Source organism: Pan paniscus, chromosome 12 (genome assembly GCF_029289425.2).
Source record: "Pan paniscus chromosome 12, NHGRI_mPanPan1-v2.0_pri, whole genome shotgun sequence".
NCBI classification, from domain to species: Eukaryota; Metazoa; Chordata; class Mammalia; order Primates; family Hominidae; genus Pan; species Pan paniscus.
The window spans coordinates 72,410,460-72,433,542 of record NC_073261.2 but is presented as its reverse complement, the minus strand read 5'-3'; the positions used below and the strand labels follow the sequence as shown (position 1 = coordinate 72,433,542).

Here is a 23,083-nt window from a genome sequence, read left to right as displayed (position 1 = left end):
TGCATGTTATACACAAAGTAACTTGAAGTCAATTTTAAAACATCAAATGAAACTTAAAAGCTGGAAGTTTATTTTTTGCAGCAATGTTCTTACCATAAATATTTCTTTGGAACATTGGGTGAGGATTGTACTAAACGTAGAAGACAGACCTAATTCGACCAAACTCTCCAAGTGTGTCATTTTCTCAGTTTCTGTCTCTTCTCTTGTTTGCTCCAATGTGCTACTTTCTATAAGTCCAAAACATCTAAATAATCCAAACAAAGCATAATTTCAGCAACTAAAATCTGGTTTGACATTTTTGGTGGTAATCAGGTAACTCTCTATTGTCGTAATTATTCAAGTGATAGCTACTTAATTTCTACGTGGTTCACAAATGGATTATCCTTTTATAACTTCAGGAGCACCAGTAGTAGCTAAATAAAGGTTATAATGCAGAAATAAACTAAACTTTCTGGGATAGAAGAGTCATTTTCTAGAATTTCAGCTAAACGTTGGTGTGGGTTACAAGCTCACCTGTCCATAAACTGTAAGACGAAATCCTCAAATTCAGCTGTGGCTGAACAAAGTTCTCGTTCCACCTATAATATCCCAATATGGAGAAAGATTACATATAGCCTTTTTTTTTTCCTGAACTAACAAAACTCAATTATTGCCTGCCAAATGTATCCACACTAAACCATTATATTGGGTACTATGAGAAACAGCACCATGCTAGACTTCATCTACTACTTTCAATTTAGAACAACTTCATCTACTACTTTCTAGGAACCAAAGAAAGAAGAAATTAATGTTATTTTACAAGGGCCAAATACAGAAGTCAAGCAGGTATCTTTATTATAAATGCAGTTTTCAAACTGCTGATTTTTGCAAAGTCTAGTCTCTCACTACCTGAATGTCCAGAAAAATATAAACAATAACATGCTCGCGACTGGGCACGGTAGCTGGCCAGACACTGTGGCTCATGCCTGTAATCCTAGCACTTTGGGAGGCCGAGGTGAGCGAATCACTTGAGGTCAAGAGTTCAAGACCAGTCTGGCCAACATGGCAAAACCCCATTGCTACTAAAAACACACATATACACAATTAGCCGGGCGTGGTGGCACACGCCTGTAATCCCAGCTACCCGGGAGGCTAAGGCACAAGAACCACTTGAACCCAGGAGACAGAGGCTGCAGTGAGCCAAGATGGCACTACTGCACTCCAGCCTGGGCAACATGCTTGCAATAAAGAAAACAGTTCTGGGGGCTGGGTACAGTGGCTGACATCTGTAATCTCAGCATTTGGGAGGTCAAGGCGGGCAGATTACTTGAGGCCAGGAGTTCGAGACCAGCCTGGCCAACATGATGAAACCCCGTCTCTACTAAAATTACAAAAAATTAGCCAGGCGTGGTGGTGCACGCCTGTAGTCCCAGCTACTCGGGAGGCTGAGACAGGAGAATTGCTTGAACCAGGAGGTGGAGGTTGCAGTGAGCCGATATCACATCACTGCACTCCAGCCTGGGTGACATAACAAGACTCCATCTCAAAAAAAAAAAAAAAAGAAAGAAAGAAGTTTTGAAAGAGCCAGACAGAAATGAATGAAGAAAATCTTTCTTCATTAAATGTCAATCCCTTGGACAGATTTATTACTAACCTAAGATGATAGAAAAATAAAATATCACCATCTTTTACTTAACAAAACATTGAAAAGTGACATAAAACTGAAATACACCTCCAGATGTCAGATGTTTATAGAAACAGCCTATTTTTGAGCCACCTCCTGTGGTGGGTGCTCTGTAGACTCTCTTGCCAATGATGTCCTGGCCCTCCATATGTACCATTCTAGTCACAAAATAGTGATTTTACTTCCAAAGTCGTTTCTAAACTGTCAAGTGTTACTATGCATATGCAATAATAATTAGAACATCTTAGCCCTTTTATAACCATAAAATACCCTTACTTCTGTGAGGTCATTTCTTTCTTGTAGTACAGATGAACAATCTACTAAAGGCACCAGAGTAGAAAATGTTGCTATGAACTGGAATGTGATCTGTGGAAACATACAAAGGATTTTCAACATTACATAATTCTAATTCAGAAATACAAGTATACCATGAACTACAATAAATTACCCCAATAAATTATCTTGATCAAAATCCCACAACAGTTTTTCTGGGTATTCCTCATTTAGAATTGAACACTGTAAGGTTCTTCATAATTAACTAGCTGTCGGCCGAGCGCAGTGGCTCACACCTGTAAACCCAACACTTTGGGAGGCTGAGGCGGGTGGATCACCTAAGGTCAGGAGTTCGAGACCAGCCTGGCCAACATGGTGAAACCCTGTCTCTACTAAAAATACGAAACCTAGCCAGGCGTGGTGGCGTGTGCCTATAATCCCAGCTACCCAAGAGGCTGAGACAGGAGAATTGCTGGAACCCAGGAGGCGGATCACAGTGCAATGAGCCGAGGTCGCGCCACTGCACTCCAGTTTAGGTGACAGACCAAGACTCCGTCTCAAAATAAATAAATAAATAAACAACTGTTACTTTAATAATTAAATTATACAACATTTATTTTCATATTTATATTAGGCTTATGCACAAACTTCTCCAACCTTTTGTCACTGAGAAGTTTACTTTGCCTCCTACCTAAATATGGAGTGTGTAATCACCAATATACTCACCATGCATTTACTAAAGTCATTTGGATCCACCCCAGGCAATGCTCTCATCAACAGAGGTAGCATATGTGTAGGACCTTCAGGAAACCATCTGCCTCCTGATACCAAACTGCGGGCTACTCCAATTACACAACTTAAAGTAGCTGTGAGCTGGTGAGGTTCTGTTAATGTCTCTAATGCAGGATATGTTCTACAGTTTGAAAACAGAATTTTTAAAGTCTCCATCACAGATATGCATAATACCATAATACATTAAATATAATAAATTCATAAACTGCACTTTGACTTAAAGGCTTACAGTTAGCAAAATACTCAAAGTGAAAATCTGCAATCAAAGTTAACAGAATTACAGTAGCCCCGTTATCTGTAGTTTCCGTAGTTTCAGTTAACAAAGGTTAACCAAATATTTCAGTGTCCTGAGAATGAGAGACCATATTCACATAACTTCTATTACATTGAACAATATTTTTACAATTGTTCTATTTTATGATTGTTTTTAATCTCTTACTGTGCCTAATTCATGAATTAAACTATCACAGGTATGCATGTATGTGAAAAAACACGGTATACATAGGGTCCAGTACTATCCATGGTTTCAGGTATGCACTGGGGGTCTTCAAACACATCCCTCACTAGTAAGGGGAGACACTACTGTACACAAATAAAGGAAAGATACACAGATTATTTATTGCACATGTCCCCAATCCCCTGCTACCTTACCAACTATTTCCATGCCAATTCCACAGTGAAAAAAGAACACAAACTGGTAGAGGCCAGGGTGTGATGGCTCACACCTGTAACACTAGCACTTTGGGAAGCCAAGGCAGGCAGATCACCTGAGGTCAGGAGTTTGAGACCAGCCTGGCCAACATGGTGAAACCCTGCCTCTACCATGAATACAAAAATTGGCGGGGCGTGGTGATGCATGCCTGTAATCCAAGCTACTCGGGTGGCTGAGGCAGAATTGCTTGAACCTGGGAGGCGGAGGTTCCAGTGAGCCAAGATTATGCCACTGCACTCCAGCCTGGGCGACAGAGCAAGACTCTGTCTCAAAAAAAAAACCAAAAGAACATCAACTGATAGATCCTGCATGATTTCAGCCATCCTAATCTATGTTATACTAATCTAATGGTCAGTCAGTGGAATAACAAGTTACAGATACTCTACTCTTTCTTTCCCCTGACCACCCCCAACCCTGGAGTCAGGGTTTTACTCTGCCCCAGGCTGGAGTGCAGTGGCCTGATCACAGCTCACTGCAGCCTCCACATTGCCCAGATCAGGTAAACCTCCCGCCTTGGCTTCTCAAGTAGCTGGGACTACTGGCAAATGTTACCACTCCCGGCTAATTTTTGTATTTTTTTTGTAGTGACAAGAGTTTTGCCATGTTGCCCAGGCTGGTCTCAAATTCCTGAGCTCAAGCAATCCATCTTCCTCAGACTTCCAAAGTCCTGGGACTAAAGGCATGAGCCAGCCTAGCTGCTTATTATTATTTTTTTTAATGGAGAAAACATACCAAACTCTTTAACAGAAGCTTTCTTGGAGATGTAAAACTAAGTGTCTAAAATTTTTTTCTACATTTTTAGTTTTTAAAAAAGTTTTGCTTTTATTAAAAATAAAATCTTTGGCCAGCCACGGTGGCTCACACCTGTAATCCCAGCACTTTGGGAGGCCAAGACTGCTTGAGGTCAGGAGTTCAAGATCAGCCTGACCAACATGGTGAAACGCCATCTCTACTAAAAATACAAAAATTGGCTGGGCGTGGTGGCAGACACCTGTAATCCCAGCTACTCGGAAGGCTGAGACAGGAGAATCGCTTGAACCCGAGAGGTGGAGGTTGCAGCGAGCTGAGATCATGTCACTGCACTCCAGCCTGGGCAACAGAGCAAGAGTCTGTCTCTAAATAAATAAATAATAAATAAATAAATAAATAAATAAATAATAAATTTTAAAAGGTGATGCCACTTCAAAACAGCACCAAATTACAACTGAAAGTCTCAAAAAATGTCATTGTATTGTCAATTTGGTCTATTAAATATCTTGGCCAAGCATTCAATATCACTTAATATGCTGATATTACATTTGTCCAAAATTTTAGGACTAAAGAAAAACGTGATAGGTCTATTTATTTATAAGCTTTGTTCTTTCTACTAAGAACTTAGCTCACTATTCATAATTAATCAGCGGAAAATAACAAAGCAAAGGGGAACTAAAGAAACATCAAAAACACTCCAAACTTCAAAATGTTAGCTAAGCAAACAGATGAAGTCCCTCCTCTCCAGGGAGCATCAGGGAACCTAACATTAACTGTTGGCTTCTGCTACTCTGTGGAGGCCAATAAGCAAAGAATACTGGGGGTTGAAGACAGACAGGAAACTGCCTATCTTCCCCAACTCCATTTCCTAATTAAGTTCTATATGCTGGAAGAGTTTCAATGCCCCAAGATGTATATGCAAAAATAGGAGAAGTTGGGAAAATGAAGTTCGGCCTAACTTGAATATTTATGGCAATGAGGGCAGGTAAGGCAGCACCAACAGCTCAAAATTATAGATAATGGAGGCCCATTTTGGTTAAGATCTTGAACACGGTACCCTTCCCCAAGTAAATATGACCAACACTTATTCTGTCTCAACAATAAGTCAGAAAATAGGCTATAGTCTGAATTCTACCACTAGGGACCTTGGACAAATTTTTATGGAACTCAATGGCTAGATCCTTCTGGGTTCTAAAAACTAACATTCCTCCTCTATATTTGACAAAAACATTTAGAAAGAGATCATAAAGCTTCAGATAGTAGAAGAATCAGAGGTACAACAGAAAGCTTAAGTAATTTGCTCTTGAACAAGTTACTTTAAAAATTGCTCTCAAATTAAGAGTAGGCCGGGCACAGTGGCTCACACCTGCAATCCCAGCACTTTGGGAGGCCAAGGCGAGTGGATCACCTGAGGTCAGGAGTTCGAAACCAGCCTGGCCAACATGGTGAAACGCCGTCTCTACTAAAAATACAAAAATTAGTTGGGTGTGGTGGCGGGCGCCTGTGATCCCACCTACTCAGGAGGCTGAGGCAGGGGAATCCTTGAACCAGGAAGGCGGAGGTTGCGGTGAGCCAAGATTTGCACTCCAGCCTGGGGGACTAGAGCAAAATTTCATCTCAAAAAAAAAAAAGAAAAGTAGCTGTCTCTCTCTTTGTAAGTATACCACGCCTATTCTGTGACAGTGGCTAGGCAAGTAAAGAGTTTTCCTTACCATTTCAACACACAAAACACAATGAATAAAATAAAACTTACACTGTAAAAACAACACACCTGAATATATAATACATGAAAATAATAAACACAATTTTCTTCTCTACCACTGATTCTAAGAAATAAAAGAAATCCAAAAACCACTTTCACTGCCATATTCTCAATCCTTAGTGACACTCAACATTTTGATCTAAAAAAAAAGGCCAGATCTTAATTCATAAGCATATAATTTTGGTAACTAAAATGTGTGAAGAATCCAAAAGATGTATGTTACCCATTTCATTTCAATTTTTTTCTCTCCAATAAATCTTTATCAAGTTACCAATCATTACATTAAAATGTCCTGCTTCTCCTCTAGGAACAGGAATAAGCATCGAAAAAGCAAAACAGAAGCCACAGAGGAGAAAAGAGAATCGAGCTGAACAGACCAAAAGAAAAACCTAGCTGTGGCTGAGACTCCCACTAACCACTTACCTTTCAAGTACAGGGGGTATTACCAATTCAGGTCTCATGAGTGCAAGATTCTGCAAAGCCTGGGCTGCTTCTAGACTACCGGTTTTGCTAAACATAGCCAAGAGGACAGGCTGAATAATGCATTGTACAAACTCTGTAACATCTTGATCAGTAAGCTTGTGGCTATCAGGCACAGGAGTTAACCAAGAGGGCTTCTTGTATCTTTCACGATGCAATCTTCTAACAACACTGTTTGGCAACCGCTGAAGTAGTTTCATTAACTTGTTCTGGGGACACAGAAGCAAAAAGTTCGAAGTAGGTTCTACTTTGCCACATAGATATTCATGGTTGCTCTCTAGCTTCTTGAGAAAAGATTTTAAAAATAACAGTTCTTATTATCTTATTACAAAGAACTGCACAGCATAACTAGATAGAATTAAAAGTTACCAATTAATTATTCCTAATAATTAATGAAAATGAGTTTCAAATTCCAGTCTAAAAAAATTTCTAGCACATAATTTTCCATTACATGAAAGCCATTTTAACTGGACAACTTAAAAACAACAAAAACAGATGACAGGATAAAACTGAAAAGTTGGTTCTATGCTTCTAAGGCATTTTTGTTACCATTTTTTTGCAAAAATGAGCCATGTTGTCAACAGTTACCACATCAATATTATTTATTTAATTTATATGCTCTCCCACACAGTAATTTAATTTAAATGTAAGCATTTACATATAGCTAAAGCTATGAAGGACAGAAAATGTATTACAGGTCACACAATAGGCAATAGTCAAGGATGACCATATCTTTAAAAATTCCTAGCCCTATAATGCAAAACGAAGTTACTCACCAGCCAGCGCCCATTATTTGAAGGATGGTAAAAAGATGTGATGCTGTTAAACAAACCAGTTAAGTGTTTTTGCACTAGCTTACTTGGTCCACCCTGTCCAGATAAAAGAGTAAAAATGTCAGTACCCACATCATACTGTAAAAACAGAGGTCAACAGGCCCAAGCCTATATGTAAATCACTAATACAGTTTATAGTCAACTTGCTGACAAAAATAAATTCTACCTTTAAATAAGAGTCAAAAACAATTCCCTGATGAACTTCATGCAAACCAACTCAAAATATTCTACTACAAATAAGGGCAGTTTACTTGAACCAACATAAAAAACTAAAAAAATACCTGTCAACTTAGGATAACAAACAGCGTATTTTACTGTTCTGCAGTAAATAACCTGGATACTAAAATTTATCACTAAGATTATCATCTTAAAATCACCAAGAATGCTAACATCAGGCATAAAAAACCTGATGTAAGGCTGAGGTGGGCAGGTTACTTGAGGTCAGGAGTTCGAGACCAGCCTTGCCAACATGGTGAAACCCTGTCTCTACTAGAAATACAAAAATTAGCTGGGCATGGTGGTGGGCGCCTATAGTCCCAACTACTCGGGAGGCTGTGGCAGGAGAATCACTTGAACCCGGGAGGTGGAGGTTGCAGTGAGCTGACATCACGCTACTGCACTCCAGCCTGGGCGATAGAGCGAGACCGTCTCAAAGAAAGAAAGAAAAAAAAAAAGCGTTTCCCTCTGTTGTCCAGGGTGGAGTGCAGTGGCACAAACATGGTTCACTGCAGCCTCAATCTCCTAGGCTCAAGCGATCCTCCCACCTCAGCCTGCTGAGGAGCTAATACCATAGGCATGTGCTATCGTGCCCGTGCTTACTTTTACTTTTGTTTTCTTGTACAAGGTCTCGCCATGTGGCCCAGGCTGGTCTCAAACTCCTGGGCTCAAGCTATCCTTCCATCTTGGCTTCCCAAAGTGCTAGGATTACAGATGTGAGCCATGGCACTCAGCCATATTTTCACACTTAACACAAAATGAAGTTGCCAATGAGAACTGTGTGAGAAAGCAGAGCAAAATTCACTCACACAATAACTAATACTAATCACTATCCAATTCTGTAGCCCCCAAAAATCCAGTGTCAACTCACTGCATATGTAAGATAGTAAACATCCTTCAGTGTTTGCTCCTACTGATTAAGAAAAATGGGATTTTTCTGTGTAACAATAAAATGGCAAAAACAAGGGGGGCTTAAATTTGTTTTTCTTACAATGAAGTTTAAGAAGTAAACTTTTAAATAAAAAAATTGTCTTTTCCACAGAAACAAGCTAACGTGTAAAACAGAATAATAATTCATGAAGAAATAGCTGCAGAAGCAATATATGAATGATAAACTAGATAATTATAATAGGAAGCTGTTCTAATATTCTTATATGAAAGATGACATTGAAATCTAAGCTTGATATGTCTTCACTTTCCTTTAATGATGTCAACAAAGTAATCCTTCACATCTCTCCCTTCACTAAGATTACTTTGTTAGTAAGCTTTATGTTCAATGCAATGTTTTATGTGAACATTAACAGTGAGTAAGTAATGGAGTCTAAGCACATACAAATCCTGAGTTGTAATCCTACCTTGGGAAAGTCTTCTGGGCTACAAGTCTGGTTCCCGGACAGTAAAAATGTTAGACATCGTGAATCCCTCAAAACCCTAGATTTTTGACTCTATTTATAATGTCCATCGGTTAGGGAGATTTAGAAATGGTACCACTATATTCTGGATTTGATAAACATGAGCTTGCTAAATCAGAAAATATCCAAGAATCAAGTCACCAACCAAGCCACTATTATCAACTTCTGCGACTATCCAGAATTTTTGTAAGGTTAACACAAAATAGGCGTAAACTACAGAAAACAAATATAATGTATTACAAACCATCATGGCGGTGATCCATATTACAGCATGTCCTATATCATAAGCATTTGTTAAAAATCTTGGGACTAACACTTGACTGCTTCCCACTGGGAGGTTCAAGCTTCTCAGAATTCTTGTAAATATCTTTTAAAAGAAAAAAATAATTAAGGATATTTACAGGTATCAAAATAATTCTTTAGCTTAGTAAGTGCTGTATATTAGTGTTACTGAAGATATTTTCATTTTATCACAAGGGTTTTTAAGTGAAATTACATAGTATTTAGTAACTTGCTTTATTCTTTAAAAATTACATATAAATATCAACAGATGTGCTGTATGACACTCTGAGGTCAGAGGCACATGGACATAAAGCAGTTGTGTCCATGTATCCAAAGAACAGACAAATGTGATTATTTATGGCTAAATATAAAAAGACAAGAACATACTGTGGCTAAACATGAAATATTTTGACTTCTTTCTTGTCCCAAATGCACAAATAATTTTTCCTGAGCTCCTATTCCATGTCAAGCATGCACAACAGCACCAACCTAAATGCAAGTATCTTCTAGCAGAATGCTTTCCCTTTCAAAATTTTAATGGTGATTTGATTTTTCCCTAAGAATTTGTATTTTAGTCAATCACTTAACAATTATAATAAAATTAAATTTATATTCCAACTCTATCATTACCAATAGGTAGCGGCCCAAAGGTGGGGAGAAACTATTTCTCTTCCTCAATTAGTTTCTAATGGCCAAACAACACAGGAAGACACCACAAGCAAAAGCAAACAGAGCATCTGCATCCAGCTACTCCCCAGCTTTGCTCTAATGTAAGTGTGTGCATCAGAATCACCAGGATATCCCCCACAAGCCCTACTCAAGCTCCACAGGTTATTCTACCACAGGTGAAATAGTACTGAAGACACACCTGGAACATCTAGCTTTATTTACTCTAAGAAAATATATACTGTGATCTAAAAAGTGGGCAGCACTGTAGAGGAGCAACCAAATACGGTACACAAAATCCATTGGAAGGTACAAATGTATGATGCTCTCGATAATATACTTAGTACTTTCCAAATTACTTTGACACTGATAGTTCATACCCTGCACAAGAAAACACATTTATGATACCTTAATATGGTCTAATTACCTTTTGAAAAGGTAATTGGACCCAGCCCTGTAAATTATTTATATATGTTTTTACTAATGATCAAAGAAAATTTTATGTGCCACTTGGAATTGGCATAGAAAAAACGTTTCTCCTTTACGACATAAAATTGTTGTTGGCGCTATAGTATTTATGTCCAAAATGTTTTTTTTTTTTTCCAGACGGAGTCAAGCTCTGTCACCCAGGCTGGAGTGCAGTAGTGCAATCTTGGCTCACTGCAACCTCAGCCTCCTGGGTTCAAGAGATTCTCCTGCCTCAGCCACCCGAGCAGCTGGGATTACAGGCGCCTACCACCCCATGCCTGGTTTATTTTTTGTAATTTTTTTCCCCAAAATGTTAATTACCTTTGGTACATATGGGTCCCAATCTATGTACCCTATATTATCTGTAGCCAATCGAGCAAAGAGATTTACTAGTTGCTGAAAGTAAACAAAAAGGACAAAGTTAATACATTTGTTGTTATTGTTTAAGTGTCATAGTCACACCCCTCCTCCATTTGTTCTTTTCGGCAATCATTAGTGCAATCTACTTAAATAGATAGTTTATGACTTTGTTTTTTTTTAAACCTCCAAATTTAAATTGATTCATGTCATGCATTTAAAATCAGTTGCAGTTAAAATGCTTCTAAAAAGAAAAATGACAAAGCACCATCCACAATGAATATAGAAAAGGAAATTTTAATCCAACAAATATGCTGAAAATATCCACTATATGTCCAGCACCATGATAGTACAGGTACCAAAGAAAACAACGGGATCTTACATTTCATGCATTTTACAATACATGCTTATACTCCTAAATATTGATAAAACCAAAATAAATGCATACTTTTGTTAGAATACAACAAATTAAATAATATAAAATTGAAAAGAAACTGATCATAACATGGCTAACAGCCAATCCTAAGGAACTTCAAGTTACTTACCAAATGATCTATTAATATTTATCTCCAAGTTAAAAAAGTATGGGGGGGAAAAAAGAAAAAAAAAACTATAGGGGGGAAAAAAGGGAAAAAGGGATACTTACCCCCTCCCACTGTGGGAGATTTTGCACTGAAACCCAAAGGCCAATTAATTCATCAAACCAAAGTCTAAAGAAGAAAAATGTCGTTACGAATAGCAAGTGATTTTAAAGTGGTTCAATGCCAGCTATGCTTTGTCTTTTTTATAATCTATTATTCTTACTGATAACTACGTTAACTAGAAAAAACAATACTGAAGTTATAAACTTAATAAAACAAAGGAGTATTTCTTGTCTGAATATTCCTTTCCTAATTTATTTAAGAAATATGATCTCACAAATTAAACTTCTGCTTCATTACTAAGTACTGTCCATTCTTATTTAACAGTTGTTTTCAATTTTCTACCTCCTTTTCCCTGCCCTTCTCCTTTTATCTGTTTTCCTGTTATTACCCCTTCTGACAATTTTTTCTTTCTCTTAAATTCTTAAATTAAAGCCCTCATCTTATTTAGGTGTCATCTCTTTACTTTCAATCTTATAACCGTTTTAGCCTTAACACACTTCAAGTATAATAAACTTGAAGTACAATAATGGCTGAACTTGCAAAATGATTTTTCTAGTTGTTATTGCTTTACTAGTTTCTTTATCTGTATTTCCTACCGTATTTTTAGAATTTGTCAAGATATGAATATACTTACTTAAAACCTTTATGATGAAGTTCTGGAGGAAGGGAGGTAGGAAGAAATATTTCAAAATAAGTGATGGCCTTTTGCATGGTTACATCAAAAGGGCACATTAAAGGTCGCCATTCTTCTAGCATCTCAGCGGTGGCATCTGCTGGAAAATATCTAATAAAAAAAGAAGGTTTTCATGTATCTGATTATTGGCTAAAAGCTCTACAACAGCAATATATATAACTGACCAAAAGGCTGGGGGAGGAGGAGAATATATGTCATAGCATGTAACACAGTCTACAAATGTCCAAACTAACACACACTTTCACAATACTAAAATAAATTCCCCAGTTGGGTGCAGTAGTTCATGCCTGTAATTCCAGAACTTTGGGAAGCTGAGGTCGATGGATCACTTGAGCCCAGGAGTTCAAGATTGGCTTGGGCAAAATGGCAAAACACAGTCTTTAAAAAAATTTGCCAGACATGATGGTGGCGCACATCTGTAGTCCCAGCTACTCAGAAAGCTGGGGTTGGGGGATCATTAGAGCCCAGGAGATGGAGGTTGCAGTGAGCCAAGACTGCGCCATTGCACTCCAGCCTGGGCAACAGAGTGAGACTCCGTCTCAAAAAAAAAAAAAAAAATTCCCCATCATACTTGGGATAAAGTAAATTCTCCTCTTGTCTAAGGGAATTTTTCTAAACACTATAAAGTTGATAAAACTCAGATAAAATACAAGTCACTCAGTTACCTACAAAATTAAACAGAGTTTTTGTCTTACTTCCTTTGTGCTATGTAACAATTAAAAAAAAATCTTGTCAAAAAGAATCCAGTCTAAATAGGAAAAGGATTACCAGTAGACGAGAAAGAGAACATCAGTACAGCAATCTCTAGGCATGTTGAATAAACCATTTACCTTCCTTGGAACACAGAGTCCTCCCCTATACGAGAAGACTAGATGATCTGGTCTACAGGCTGTGATATTCCATAACTGTATGATATGGACAGGAGTGTCCCTGGACAAAATTAAAATCCAAAGTGTGCGTATACACACAAAATGAAGGTAAATAAAGAGGATACATGTATAACTGCTAAATACACCTTAACGGGCTTTTTTTTTTTTTAAAGACAGAGTCTCACTATGTTTCCTAGGCTGGACCCAAACTCTTAAACTGAAGTGATCCTCCCACCTCAGCCTCCCAAGTAGCTGCTACTACAGGAGAGCACCACCGCACCCAGCCTTAAGAGGTTTAAAATACAAACAGCATATGAAAAATTCTGATTCTTTCCAAATAAGTTGGGAAACTCTTTCAAATAGACTTATAGGCTTGGCCCACACATCATATTATTAATCCTATTATATCTTCATATACTTGTGTTAATTAAAATCATACTGCAATCTTCTATGTGAAAAATAAAATTATATTTCTAAGAATACTTCTGTTGAGTTCACAAAGCGTTTATGTGTCAGGTCTTCGTGTAACAGGTTGGAATTTTTAAAAAACAAAAACAAACTATGCTCCACCTTCAAAGATCTCACATATCAAGGATCAATTCTCCTTCTTAAGTTTTCTGATTCAATTGTTAACCCTGTAATCCAAAATAAAAACTTGGGAGTTCTATGAATTACCTATGAGCCAGTAAGTATTGAAGTAATAATCAAGTTTCCAGTGAGGAAACACAGGCCAAGAGGGTAACTGCCTCGCATAAAATGACACTGTTCATTGGTGGCTTATGACTCAGGGTGAACCTTAAGTTGCTTGAGAGACAACAGATATCTCATATTCCGAAAATACATTTGCCCAACATTGAGTAATACAGAAGGTCAGCAATAAATATCCGATTTATTAAATATGTATTTAAGATGAGTATTACAAGCATATAATACATGGCTTTTCACCAAAAAGGAGTCACTGACTCCATATCATCTAAACAGTCTTAGAATAACTTGATAACAACACAAAAAAGTTCAAGTACATAAAATTGAGCTTTAATTAATTAAAATTAAAGATAACCAAAAAAATTAAAATTAAATTTTATCCACACTCATCTTTGATCATATGAATATAGGATAATTGGCTGGGAGTGGTGGCTCACACCTATAATCCCAATGCTTTGGGAGGCCAAGGTGGGAGGACTGCTTGAGGCCAGGGGTTCAAGACCAGCCCGGGCAATACAGCAAGGCCCCACTCTCTACAAAAAATATTGAAATAAAAAGAAAAGAATATGGGATATTTAAATATTCTACAGAACATAGTTGAAAAAAGTTATGAACCACCTTCTTGGCATTACTCCTATTTTTTATCTGAATAACAAATAACAATACTCTAGGAAATGTTTCCAAATAAAGATGATTTTATGTAAAGTATGGTATTCTTACTTTACAATGGATGACTTTAAAATTTCTAAATTTCTAAATGAAATCTGAGAAGTTCAGTTAACGAACTGGAAACAGTATGTTGTGCTCAGTGACTAACATCACAATGTCAGGAACTATTTATACTTTTCATTTCCTCTTCAAACCATACTAAAGATGTGGAAAAGCCCACAGAAACAACAAGAGGCTTTATAAATTGAGAAGCTACTTACGGTCGGCAGCTTTTCACGAGTGTTTTGAGAATATTTTCTACAGAACTGGGGGGGGAAAGCCATTTGATAATTAGATTGGTGTATTTTAAGAACATATCTAATTCAATTAATAAATATCTCTAAGATAACCTCACACATTCAGGTATTATTTGTTTACATGTAATAATTGAGCCTTCCCTTTCATACAAACGGAACTGCAAGGATTAACTACCTAAACTCCTTAATCTACTCTTTCCTTTGCCCTCATTTCACTGTCTCTGGTATGAACTAAAGGGAAAAAAAGGTTACACTGGGAAAAGAACAAATTGTTTTCAGTCTTTACAAGGTAGGCAGCAATGACCACACACCATATTTATCAACACAGTGGCTTAAAACTTCAAATAATTTTTACTAAAATACTTTTACATCAAAACACAAGCAGCAGACAGACCAAAATCTGGGTGTTTCCATCAGAAATTAGCTTTCACAACCAATTGATGAGAGTTCGATAACCCTCCAAGGCACTTTACGGCCAGCAACAATTATCAAAAAGAACAATAGCATCTCTTTGAGCAGATACTTATAAAGTTAGTCGAGTAACATTAAAAATTATAACTTACTTTACAACATGTAGTTGCCTCAAGTGAATACAGGAGACCAACATAAAAATGTGTGTATGAATTTATAATCAACATTTCTTTTTTAATAAAAAGGCCAATGTGTACTGGTTTAAACACATGACCAAAATGGAATATTTAAATATTTACTAGATCATAGTCAAGCGGTCAAATGCAAACAAACAATATAAACAATGGAGCACTAGATAATTTTGAGCTGGAATTTTAAAATACGTGTGTGACTACTTACAGTATGATATGTACAAGTAAAAATAAAATTCCCCAAATCTCAAAAAAATTTATATATATAATACATATTTAAATATATATATATATAAAATACATATTTAAATATATATATATATGAAAGGAGTAACTTTCAGGCAATGTCTCCACCTGACACTTTCTTATTAAGCTTTTTGAAATTCTTAAGTCCAGAAGTCTATCCAACTTCTCTGAAAGTTTAGGAACTAATCTGCAAAGAAATTCCAAGGAATAACAGAGAGCAAACTCATCACAAATAATCAACATATTATATAACCAAGAGAGGAAAACTATAATCTCATTACTTGGAGCAGTAGAAATCCTCTTTAATTTCAAAACTACTCAGAGAAAAATTAACTGAAGAGGCAACTAGATTACAACACATGAGATGACTTCTAAAATAAAAAAGAAACTACATGGCCAAAAGGCCATCAATAAGCACTGTCTCTGATCATGAGAGGGAGGTTCTTCTTTTTCTTATGAAAAGGCTAAGCAATTCAAAAACACAGTTTAGAGAAAATCTAAGTTTGCCCAGTAAAAAAAAACAGGGCAAACTTCTATCCAACTACATTTAAAGCTCCCTGAAGACCACAGCTATGATTTTTATTTCTGGGCATTTCCAAAGTGCTTATAAAAAGGCTATCTGCTCATATATATTTATACTTATCTGTCTATTGATTTGTAATAATAAACATTTTATATCAGAGTAACAAAAAGCACAGATCTTGGGTCTTTTAGTAACAAAGTATAGAATTAACAGCTAAGGTTTAAAGAGTCATCTAGTTTTAAACTAAATTACTCAATTTAAATGCAGATTTTTAAAAGGTAATTCTAAAATTGTAAACTGTTTATCCATGAAAATGAGCATAAGATACATAATTCTATCAGTACTAATGCTTGTGTTCTCATTAACATTACATTTATTTTATTGGTTCTGCGCTACACAGAAAACCTGCTGTTTTCACATACGACCTTTGCTATACCAACATACTTTCGCATAATGTCATAAACGATTCTAGAAAGCAAGTCATAAAAGGCTGCAAAGCTACATGTTTTCTTCAGTTCCCTTCACGCTTCAGAAGAATAGGAAGTTAATTATAACACTTGATAGAGTCACTTCACTTATTAGAGGATTAGGGTATGTGGGAATGCAATTTAGTTACTCTAAATAAAGTCAATTTCAACCCCTTCTTAAATATAAGGCCTGTACCATTGGATTTATGATGTTTATCCAGAAAAGGGTACAATCTCTCTAACCTGTGATATCTGTATAGTGACCTTTTGTGATTCTTGTAATCTCTCAAGATGAAGGGAACAATGTTTCTGTTTAAAAATAAAATAAAAGGTTAAGGCTAGATGCTACTAGACTACATTTCACTAATTTTTAGAGGGAGTGAATAATCACTAAATACTTTCCAACTGTTGGAAATGTATAATACTAAAGTGATAACAATTCAAAACACTTGTTTTTTTTTTTTTAAAATCAAAAGGGATCTACAGAGTAACTAAGCTTTGGATGGGTTTTCTTATACTCTATTTTCTCTTTAAAAAGATACATCAGGTTGAAAAAGAAAGCCACAGTAGTGCATATAATGGTTTACAGTTTGGGCTTAGAGTCAGACAGATCTTAATTTGAGTATCAGTTCTGCTACTTCCTAGTTATATTATAGCTGTTTTCTCAACAATATGAGCAATAATACCTACCTCTCATAAAGCTGTTACAAAAATTAAATGAGATAAGGTATAGAAAGCAGGCATATGGCCCAGAATTAAGGATAATAAATGTTAATTATTATTTCATACTTAGCCATAATAAATTGTATTCTCAATTTCCTTAAGAATTAAACTTTTGTGCTTATTTTGCTCTTACTGCCTCTGAGTAGCTACTAATTTATGATTTAGGAAATCACATCAAAATAGGAAATTCCTCCCCAACTGCCACCCTATTATTAAGGGTAAAAAGAGAGTTCTTGTCCCAGTTCTTAAGCTCTTGTTCCAGTTTCAACCAATGATTCTGTGTGAATTTTCCTCTCTGGACCTCGATTTCCTTATGATGCCATTAACAAAGTAAATGTCAAATACTAACAGATAAGCCTGAGGAAAACCAATAGTCTTCGCCTCCAGTTACTGAGACAGTGAACCATATAAACTTGCAGATTTATGCCTCCTGCCTCCTTGGCTCTACCAGGACAATATTCACTTCTAAACCAGGGAAAAGTATAGCAAATGATATATTCAAGATGAGAGTAAACTAGGCTGCTCATAGCCAGAAGTACTTGCAGCTTCACTTGACAGTTCTTGAACTAAAATTTAACTTCAGAATAACATTTGCTTTTTCATAAATGAACTGGTTAACTGTAATGATGGACTATTCTGTATATATCTGCCTTCATCCCTTTATAATTTAATGGTAACTGTTTATACAGTATTTGTTTTTCTTAAACCTGTGCCAGGCACTTCATCTAGAAGTCAGTTATACTTGCCTTCTCTACACCCAAACAAATCCACCATAAGTGAGTTAGACATTATCCATCTCATATCTTATCTTCAAAATCTAATATTGATTGCTCAGTTAAACTAGTAAGTAGTCATTTTTCATTGCCACTTCACTCAAAATTAGGGCCAAGATAATTTCACCATAAAGAAAGGTATAAATACACCATGTGCAGTGGCTCATGCCTGTAATCCCAGCATTTTGGGAAGCCGAGGCGGGTGGATCACGTGAGGTCCAGAGTTCAAGACCAGCCTGGCCAACATGATGAAACCCCATCTCTACTAAAAATACAAAAAATTAGCTGGGTGTGGTGGCGCACACCTGTAATCCCAGCTACTCAGGAGACTGAGGCAGGAGAATCGCTTGAACCCGGGAGGCGGAGGTTGCGGTGAGTCCAGATTGTGCCACTGCACTCCAGCCTGGGCAACAACAGCAAAAAAAACTCCATCTCAAAAAAAAAAAAAAAAAAGGTATAAATAATAAGTATAGCATTTTCCTTGCTGATGCACATTAACATTGACTTTTCATTAAAATTACTTTTAAGTATACTTTTATGGCAAGTGTTAGGAAATTATAATAATCCTTACCACTCATGTAAAAAGAGCATACATAATTGTTTTAAATGACAATAAGCCTGATCAACTTGAACTAAGTATTTTTTAAAATTGCTTTTAAAAGATCAGTTTTTAAAGAAAGAACACTGTAGCACAGAAACAACTTTTGTGAGAAACACTATCAAAATCATTAATAAAATCTGGTAAATTTTTTTTTTTGAGATGGGTGTCTGGCTCTGTCGCCCAGGCTGGAGTGCAGTGGGATGATCTTGGCTCAGTGCAGCCTCTGCCTCCCAGGTTCCAGTGATTCTCCTGCCTCAGCCTCCTGGGTAGCTGGGATTACAGGCATGCGCCATCACACCAGGCTGATTTTTGTGTTTTTAGTAGAGATGGGGGTTTCACCATGTTGGCCAGGCTGGTCTCAAACTCCCGACGTCAGATGATCCATCTACCTCAGCTTCCCAAAGTGCTAGGATTACAGGTGTGGGCTACCATGCCCAGCCGAATTTTGTTAAAATTTTAAATTTCCAAATAAAAGAATATTTTTAAAATAAATAGGATGTTCTCCAAATACTACATTAAAAAATAATTGTAAATATCATATTAATAATCGTGGTTTACAACCATAAAATCTTTTAAATTTCAACAAGTTTTAGGAGAAATTTTTCTCACCATTTGATTATCATATTAAATTTTGTAATTACAGATCATCCATGAGCTGCTGGTAGTAATTTAAACTCCTAAGCATGGCCACATGTGCCAAGAAACCCCAAACAGAGGTCTGGAAAATGTCATTTCCATGTGGTGAGTGTGGGGAGCTGAGGACAAATGATTTAACTGTATCTTAAAGAGCACCAAATCAAATAGCTCTTTAATAAAACAATAGAGAAACAAATGCCATAAACAAATACCAGAAAAATAAAATATCAAATTGGTTCTCCAGAGGTAGATTAATATGAAAAAAATGAAAATATAATACTATATGATACCCTTAGAACAATACATGTAAAAGAGAATAGATACTTTTAAAAATAAATTTTAAAAAGTAGTAAACAAGTTATGTAGGCCCAAGCTACTCATGATGCAAATATGAAAACCTTTATTACCACCCACAAAAACCAAATTAGTGGTAATACTAAATAAACAAATTTATACACATAGCAACTGAAATATGAATTGTTTGTGCCCATTTGTAAAAGCATACCTATGCATAATTCTCCCATCTTTTGTTAGTAGCAACACCATTAGTATGTTGCCTATACTATAACTTGCAATATGCTACTCAAAGTAAGTGTATGGGACATTGTTTTATAAAATAAAACCATGTCTGTAAGATTCAAAAGCTTCATTTATAAAGTAAATAATAATTCTTATATCGCTAACAATTAGTTCACACTCATCTCCTTTCCAATTTTACTTCTTCTATGGAATAAAAAACACTACCAATTCTTTCTCCAGTAGAAAGTAGACTGAGATGAGGATAAAGAGACTAAAAAGGGTCTTTTGTCCTAGAGGCAAAAAGACAGACAGAAAGCTAGAAGGAGGAAGGAAGAGAAGAAAAGAGGGAAACAAGGATAGGAAAGGGGATGAAGAGAGGATGGGAAAGGTAAAGAGGAAGGGAAGAAAGGAAAGTTGATAATCTTTGCTTCAAACAATAGAACTAGCTTTTAAAATCATGTTGAAACACATGCCGCTCTAAGCAGTGATTTCAATAAGGACTAAAACATAAGGCACATGAGTTTAAAATTTGAAAGACAGTTAACAAATTAAGCAATCTTTCACTTTTGATTATAAAAATAGCATTCTAAAAATAGTATGAACACATGTAGTCAGCTGACAAAACTGTTTCAAAATGTGGCAGAATATATCTAAGAAGAAAAACCTCAAAATTGTCACAGTGTAGGTAATGAGTATAGGTAGGTTATATGATTTATAAATTTTATTTTAGAATAATTACAATTACAAAATGAAATGCTGAGTCTGTTAAGAGTTGAGAGTCAGTGCTGTGTTTCAGTCACAACGTCTCTTCAAAAGATCAAGAACAGCCATGGTAAAACTTTTAAGGACAAGGATGATGTGACACTTTAGGAGGAGACATGGTAAACATAATCAATAAGCACTGACTGACCAATACTAATAGAAAATTTCCAGACAAACAGCTCTTATCACTGAAGAGGAAAGCCATAGATATTTATTAATGACCACAAAGGACTTTAAAAGCAGCATGTGCCTTTGCAAAGGTAGACCCTTAAGGCAGGAAAGTAGGACACTTGGTTATGAAGCAGCAAGAAGGCATACTGAAGAACAGGGTATCACTGAAGAAACTGCCTTACCTCCTCCTTTCATTTACAAAATACTTTCAGAAGCAGCCAAAATTATCAGCAAGAAAAATCTCAGAAGGATAACTGATCTGAACACAGTTCAAAGGTCCCTGAGATCTATGAAACAGTGAAGCCTGTCTATGGCCATACCACCCTGAATGTGCCCAATCTCATCTGAAATGGTGAAGCCAGTAAGAAATTCCCTGACCTCTTATTTAAAGAAGTCAACCCAGTATAGGTCATGGTCCCTGTGGCAAAAATAACACCCAAAAGGAATATTTACAAACAAAGCTTTTGTATTCAATTTTGAGTTTTCTTAAAAAATACTGGGCCGGGTGTAGTGGCCCATGCCTGTAATCCCAGCACTTTGGGAGGCCAAGGCGGGAGGATCACTTGAGCCCAGGAGTTCAAGACCAGGCTGGGCAACACAGTGAGACCCTGTGTAGAGACCCTGTCTCTACAAATAAAAAATTTTAAAAATTAGCCAGGCATGGTGGCACACGCCTGTGGTCCCACCTTCTCAGGAGGCTGAGGCGGGAAGACTGCTTGAGCCCAGGAGGTCAAGGCTGTGGTGATGCAAGATCTTGCCACTGCACTCCAGCCTAGGCAACAGAGCAACCCTGAAAAAGGAAGGAAGGAAGGAAGGAAGGAAGGAAGGGAGAGAGGAAGGGAGGGAGGGAGGAAAACCTAACAAATATTGGTAAAAGCATACTTGCACAATGCACTATTCTATTTCGTGATAAAATTTGCTATTTTTATGGTTGAAATGAGTTTCCTTGTTTTAACACATGAAACTTTCAAGAAATAAATGACTTCTAACCACCTTACTTGTGCAAAACTGTCCAAAAACCAATTAGGACCTAAGTTGAAGATCATGTTTTACCTCTTCCACTTACACCATTTCACATTTGCCATCTGCACTCATTTTCAAAAAATTCTATGGTAAGGGACAAAGACTGTTGACCTAAGTAAAGGCTGAGGGTTAATCATAGATTAAATGAATTTAACAAGACATAATGAAATAATGTAGACATGCCTAAGACTGAGAGAGAAAACTGCAGAAGTCTTTAAAGACTTAATTTATAAAAAAGAAAAAGGAAATTAATACAGGCATAGAGAATGGTGCTCTTCAAGAAATGAGTACACAGGCTGGGCGTGGTGGCTCACGCCTGTAATCCCAGCACTTTGGGAGGCTGAGGCAGGGGGATCACGAGGTCAGGAGATAGAGACCATCTTGGCTAACATGGTGAAACACCGTCTCTACTAAAAACACAAAAAAATTAGCCGGCCGTGGTGGTGGGCACCTGTAGTCCCAGCTACTCGGGAGGCTGAGGCAGGAGAATGGCATGAACCCTGGAGGTGGAGCTTGCAGTGAGCTGAGATCGCACCACTGCACTCCAGCCTGGGCGACAGAGCGAGACTCCATCTCAAAACAAAACAAAACAAAACAAACAAAAACACTGAAGAGGCCAGGCGTGGTGGCTCATGCCTATAATCCCAGGACTTTGGGAGGCCAAGGCAGGCAGATCACCTGAGGTCAGGAGTTCGAGACCAGCCTGGCCAACATGGCGAAACCCCATCTCTACTAAAAATACAAACATTAGCTGGGAATGGTGGTGCATGCCTGTAATCCCAGCTGCTCGGGAGGCTGAGGAACACGAATCACTTGAACCCAGGAAGTGGAGGTTGCAGTGAGCTGAGATCACACCACTGCACTCCAGCCTGAGCGACAGAGTGAGACACCATCTCAGAAAAAAAAGAATGATAAGCCAAACGTGCTAAAACTGAGAAAATTTAAAGCTAGACTACAACTGGACAGAAATGATACCTGTCAGTCTAGTATGAAATCACTATTAACCAAAAAAGGGCAGATGATATTTTATTATATAAACTCAGAATAAAATATAAAACCAAAAATTAGCTATCAAAGAGGCAGGATGTAGGTGCAAGAAGTCAATGATCTGCAAGAGAGATGCAGCCTCAGATACAGTTTATAGAGGGCAATGAATTGTTTCAGGAGTCAAATTACACAGAAATAGGCACATTAAAATATCTGCTTGTTTCTTTCAAACAACCCAATATTTTTCAATCATGATCACCCCCCTAAAAAACCCCAAGTACTCCCAAATAAGTGCTTTAAATGGAAATACTTACTTAGGAAACCAATTTAATCCTAGGTGCTCTGTCTTGGAATATAATATTCTTTCTACCATGTCATAAAGTGGTCTCCAGGGTAACTCCAAATCAGCTCTTGAAAGAAGTTCCTTTTTCCTAAAAAGTAAAAATAAAATAAATACCTATGTATGCATATGTGCACCGATGTGTGTATACCACAAATACTACACAG

At 37.0% G+C, this 23,083-nt stretch overlaps 1 protein-coding gene across 6 annotated transcripts in view; it reads right to left on the bottom strand.

Moving 5' to 3' along the window:
* The window catches only part of PSME4 (proteasome activator subunit 4), a 106,116-nt gene that overhangs the window by 60,885 nt on the left and 22,148 nt on the right, over positions 1–23,083 (bottom strand). For 5 of the 6 annotated variants that reach the window (XR_004669823.3, XM_008976287.5, XM_003822707.6 and 2 more), the window contains exons 3-14: positions 22,891–23,007; positions 14,508–14,552; positions 11,945–12,094; positions 11,313–11,376; positions 10,631–10,705; positions 9,138–9,260; positions 7,209–7,301; positions 6,376–6,641; positions 2,663–2,849; positions 1,940–2,029; positions 514–578; positions 94–244 (exon numbers count right to left, since the gene is read on the bottom strand). Coding sequence is in view for 5 of the 6 variants with exons in the window: in XM_008976287.5 (XP_008974535.1) it covers positions 94–244; positions 514–578; positions 1,940–2,029; positions 2,663–2,849; positions 6,376–6,641; positions 7,209–7,301; positions 9,138–9,260; positions 10,631–10,705; positions 11,313–11,376; positions 11,945–12,094; positions 14,508–14,552; positions 22,891–23,007 (1,426 nt within the window). In the remaining variant the exon portion in view is untranslated. The remainder of the gene's footprint in view (positions 1–93; positions 245–513; positions 579–1,939; positions 2,030–2,662; positions 2,850–6,375; positions 6,642–7,208; positions 7,302–9,137; positions 9,261–10,630; positions 10,706–11,312; positions 11,377–11,944; positions 12,095–14,507; positions 14,553–22,890; positions 23,008–23,083) is intronic. The other variant, XM_063594952.1, reaches the window with a different exon arrangement.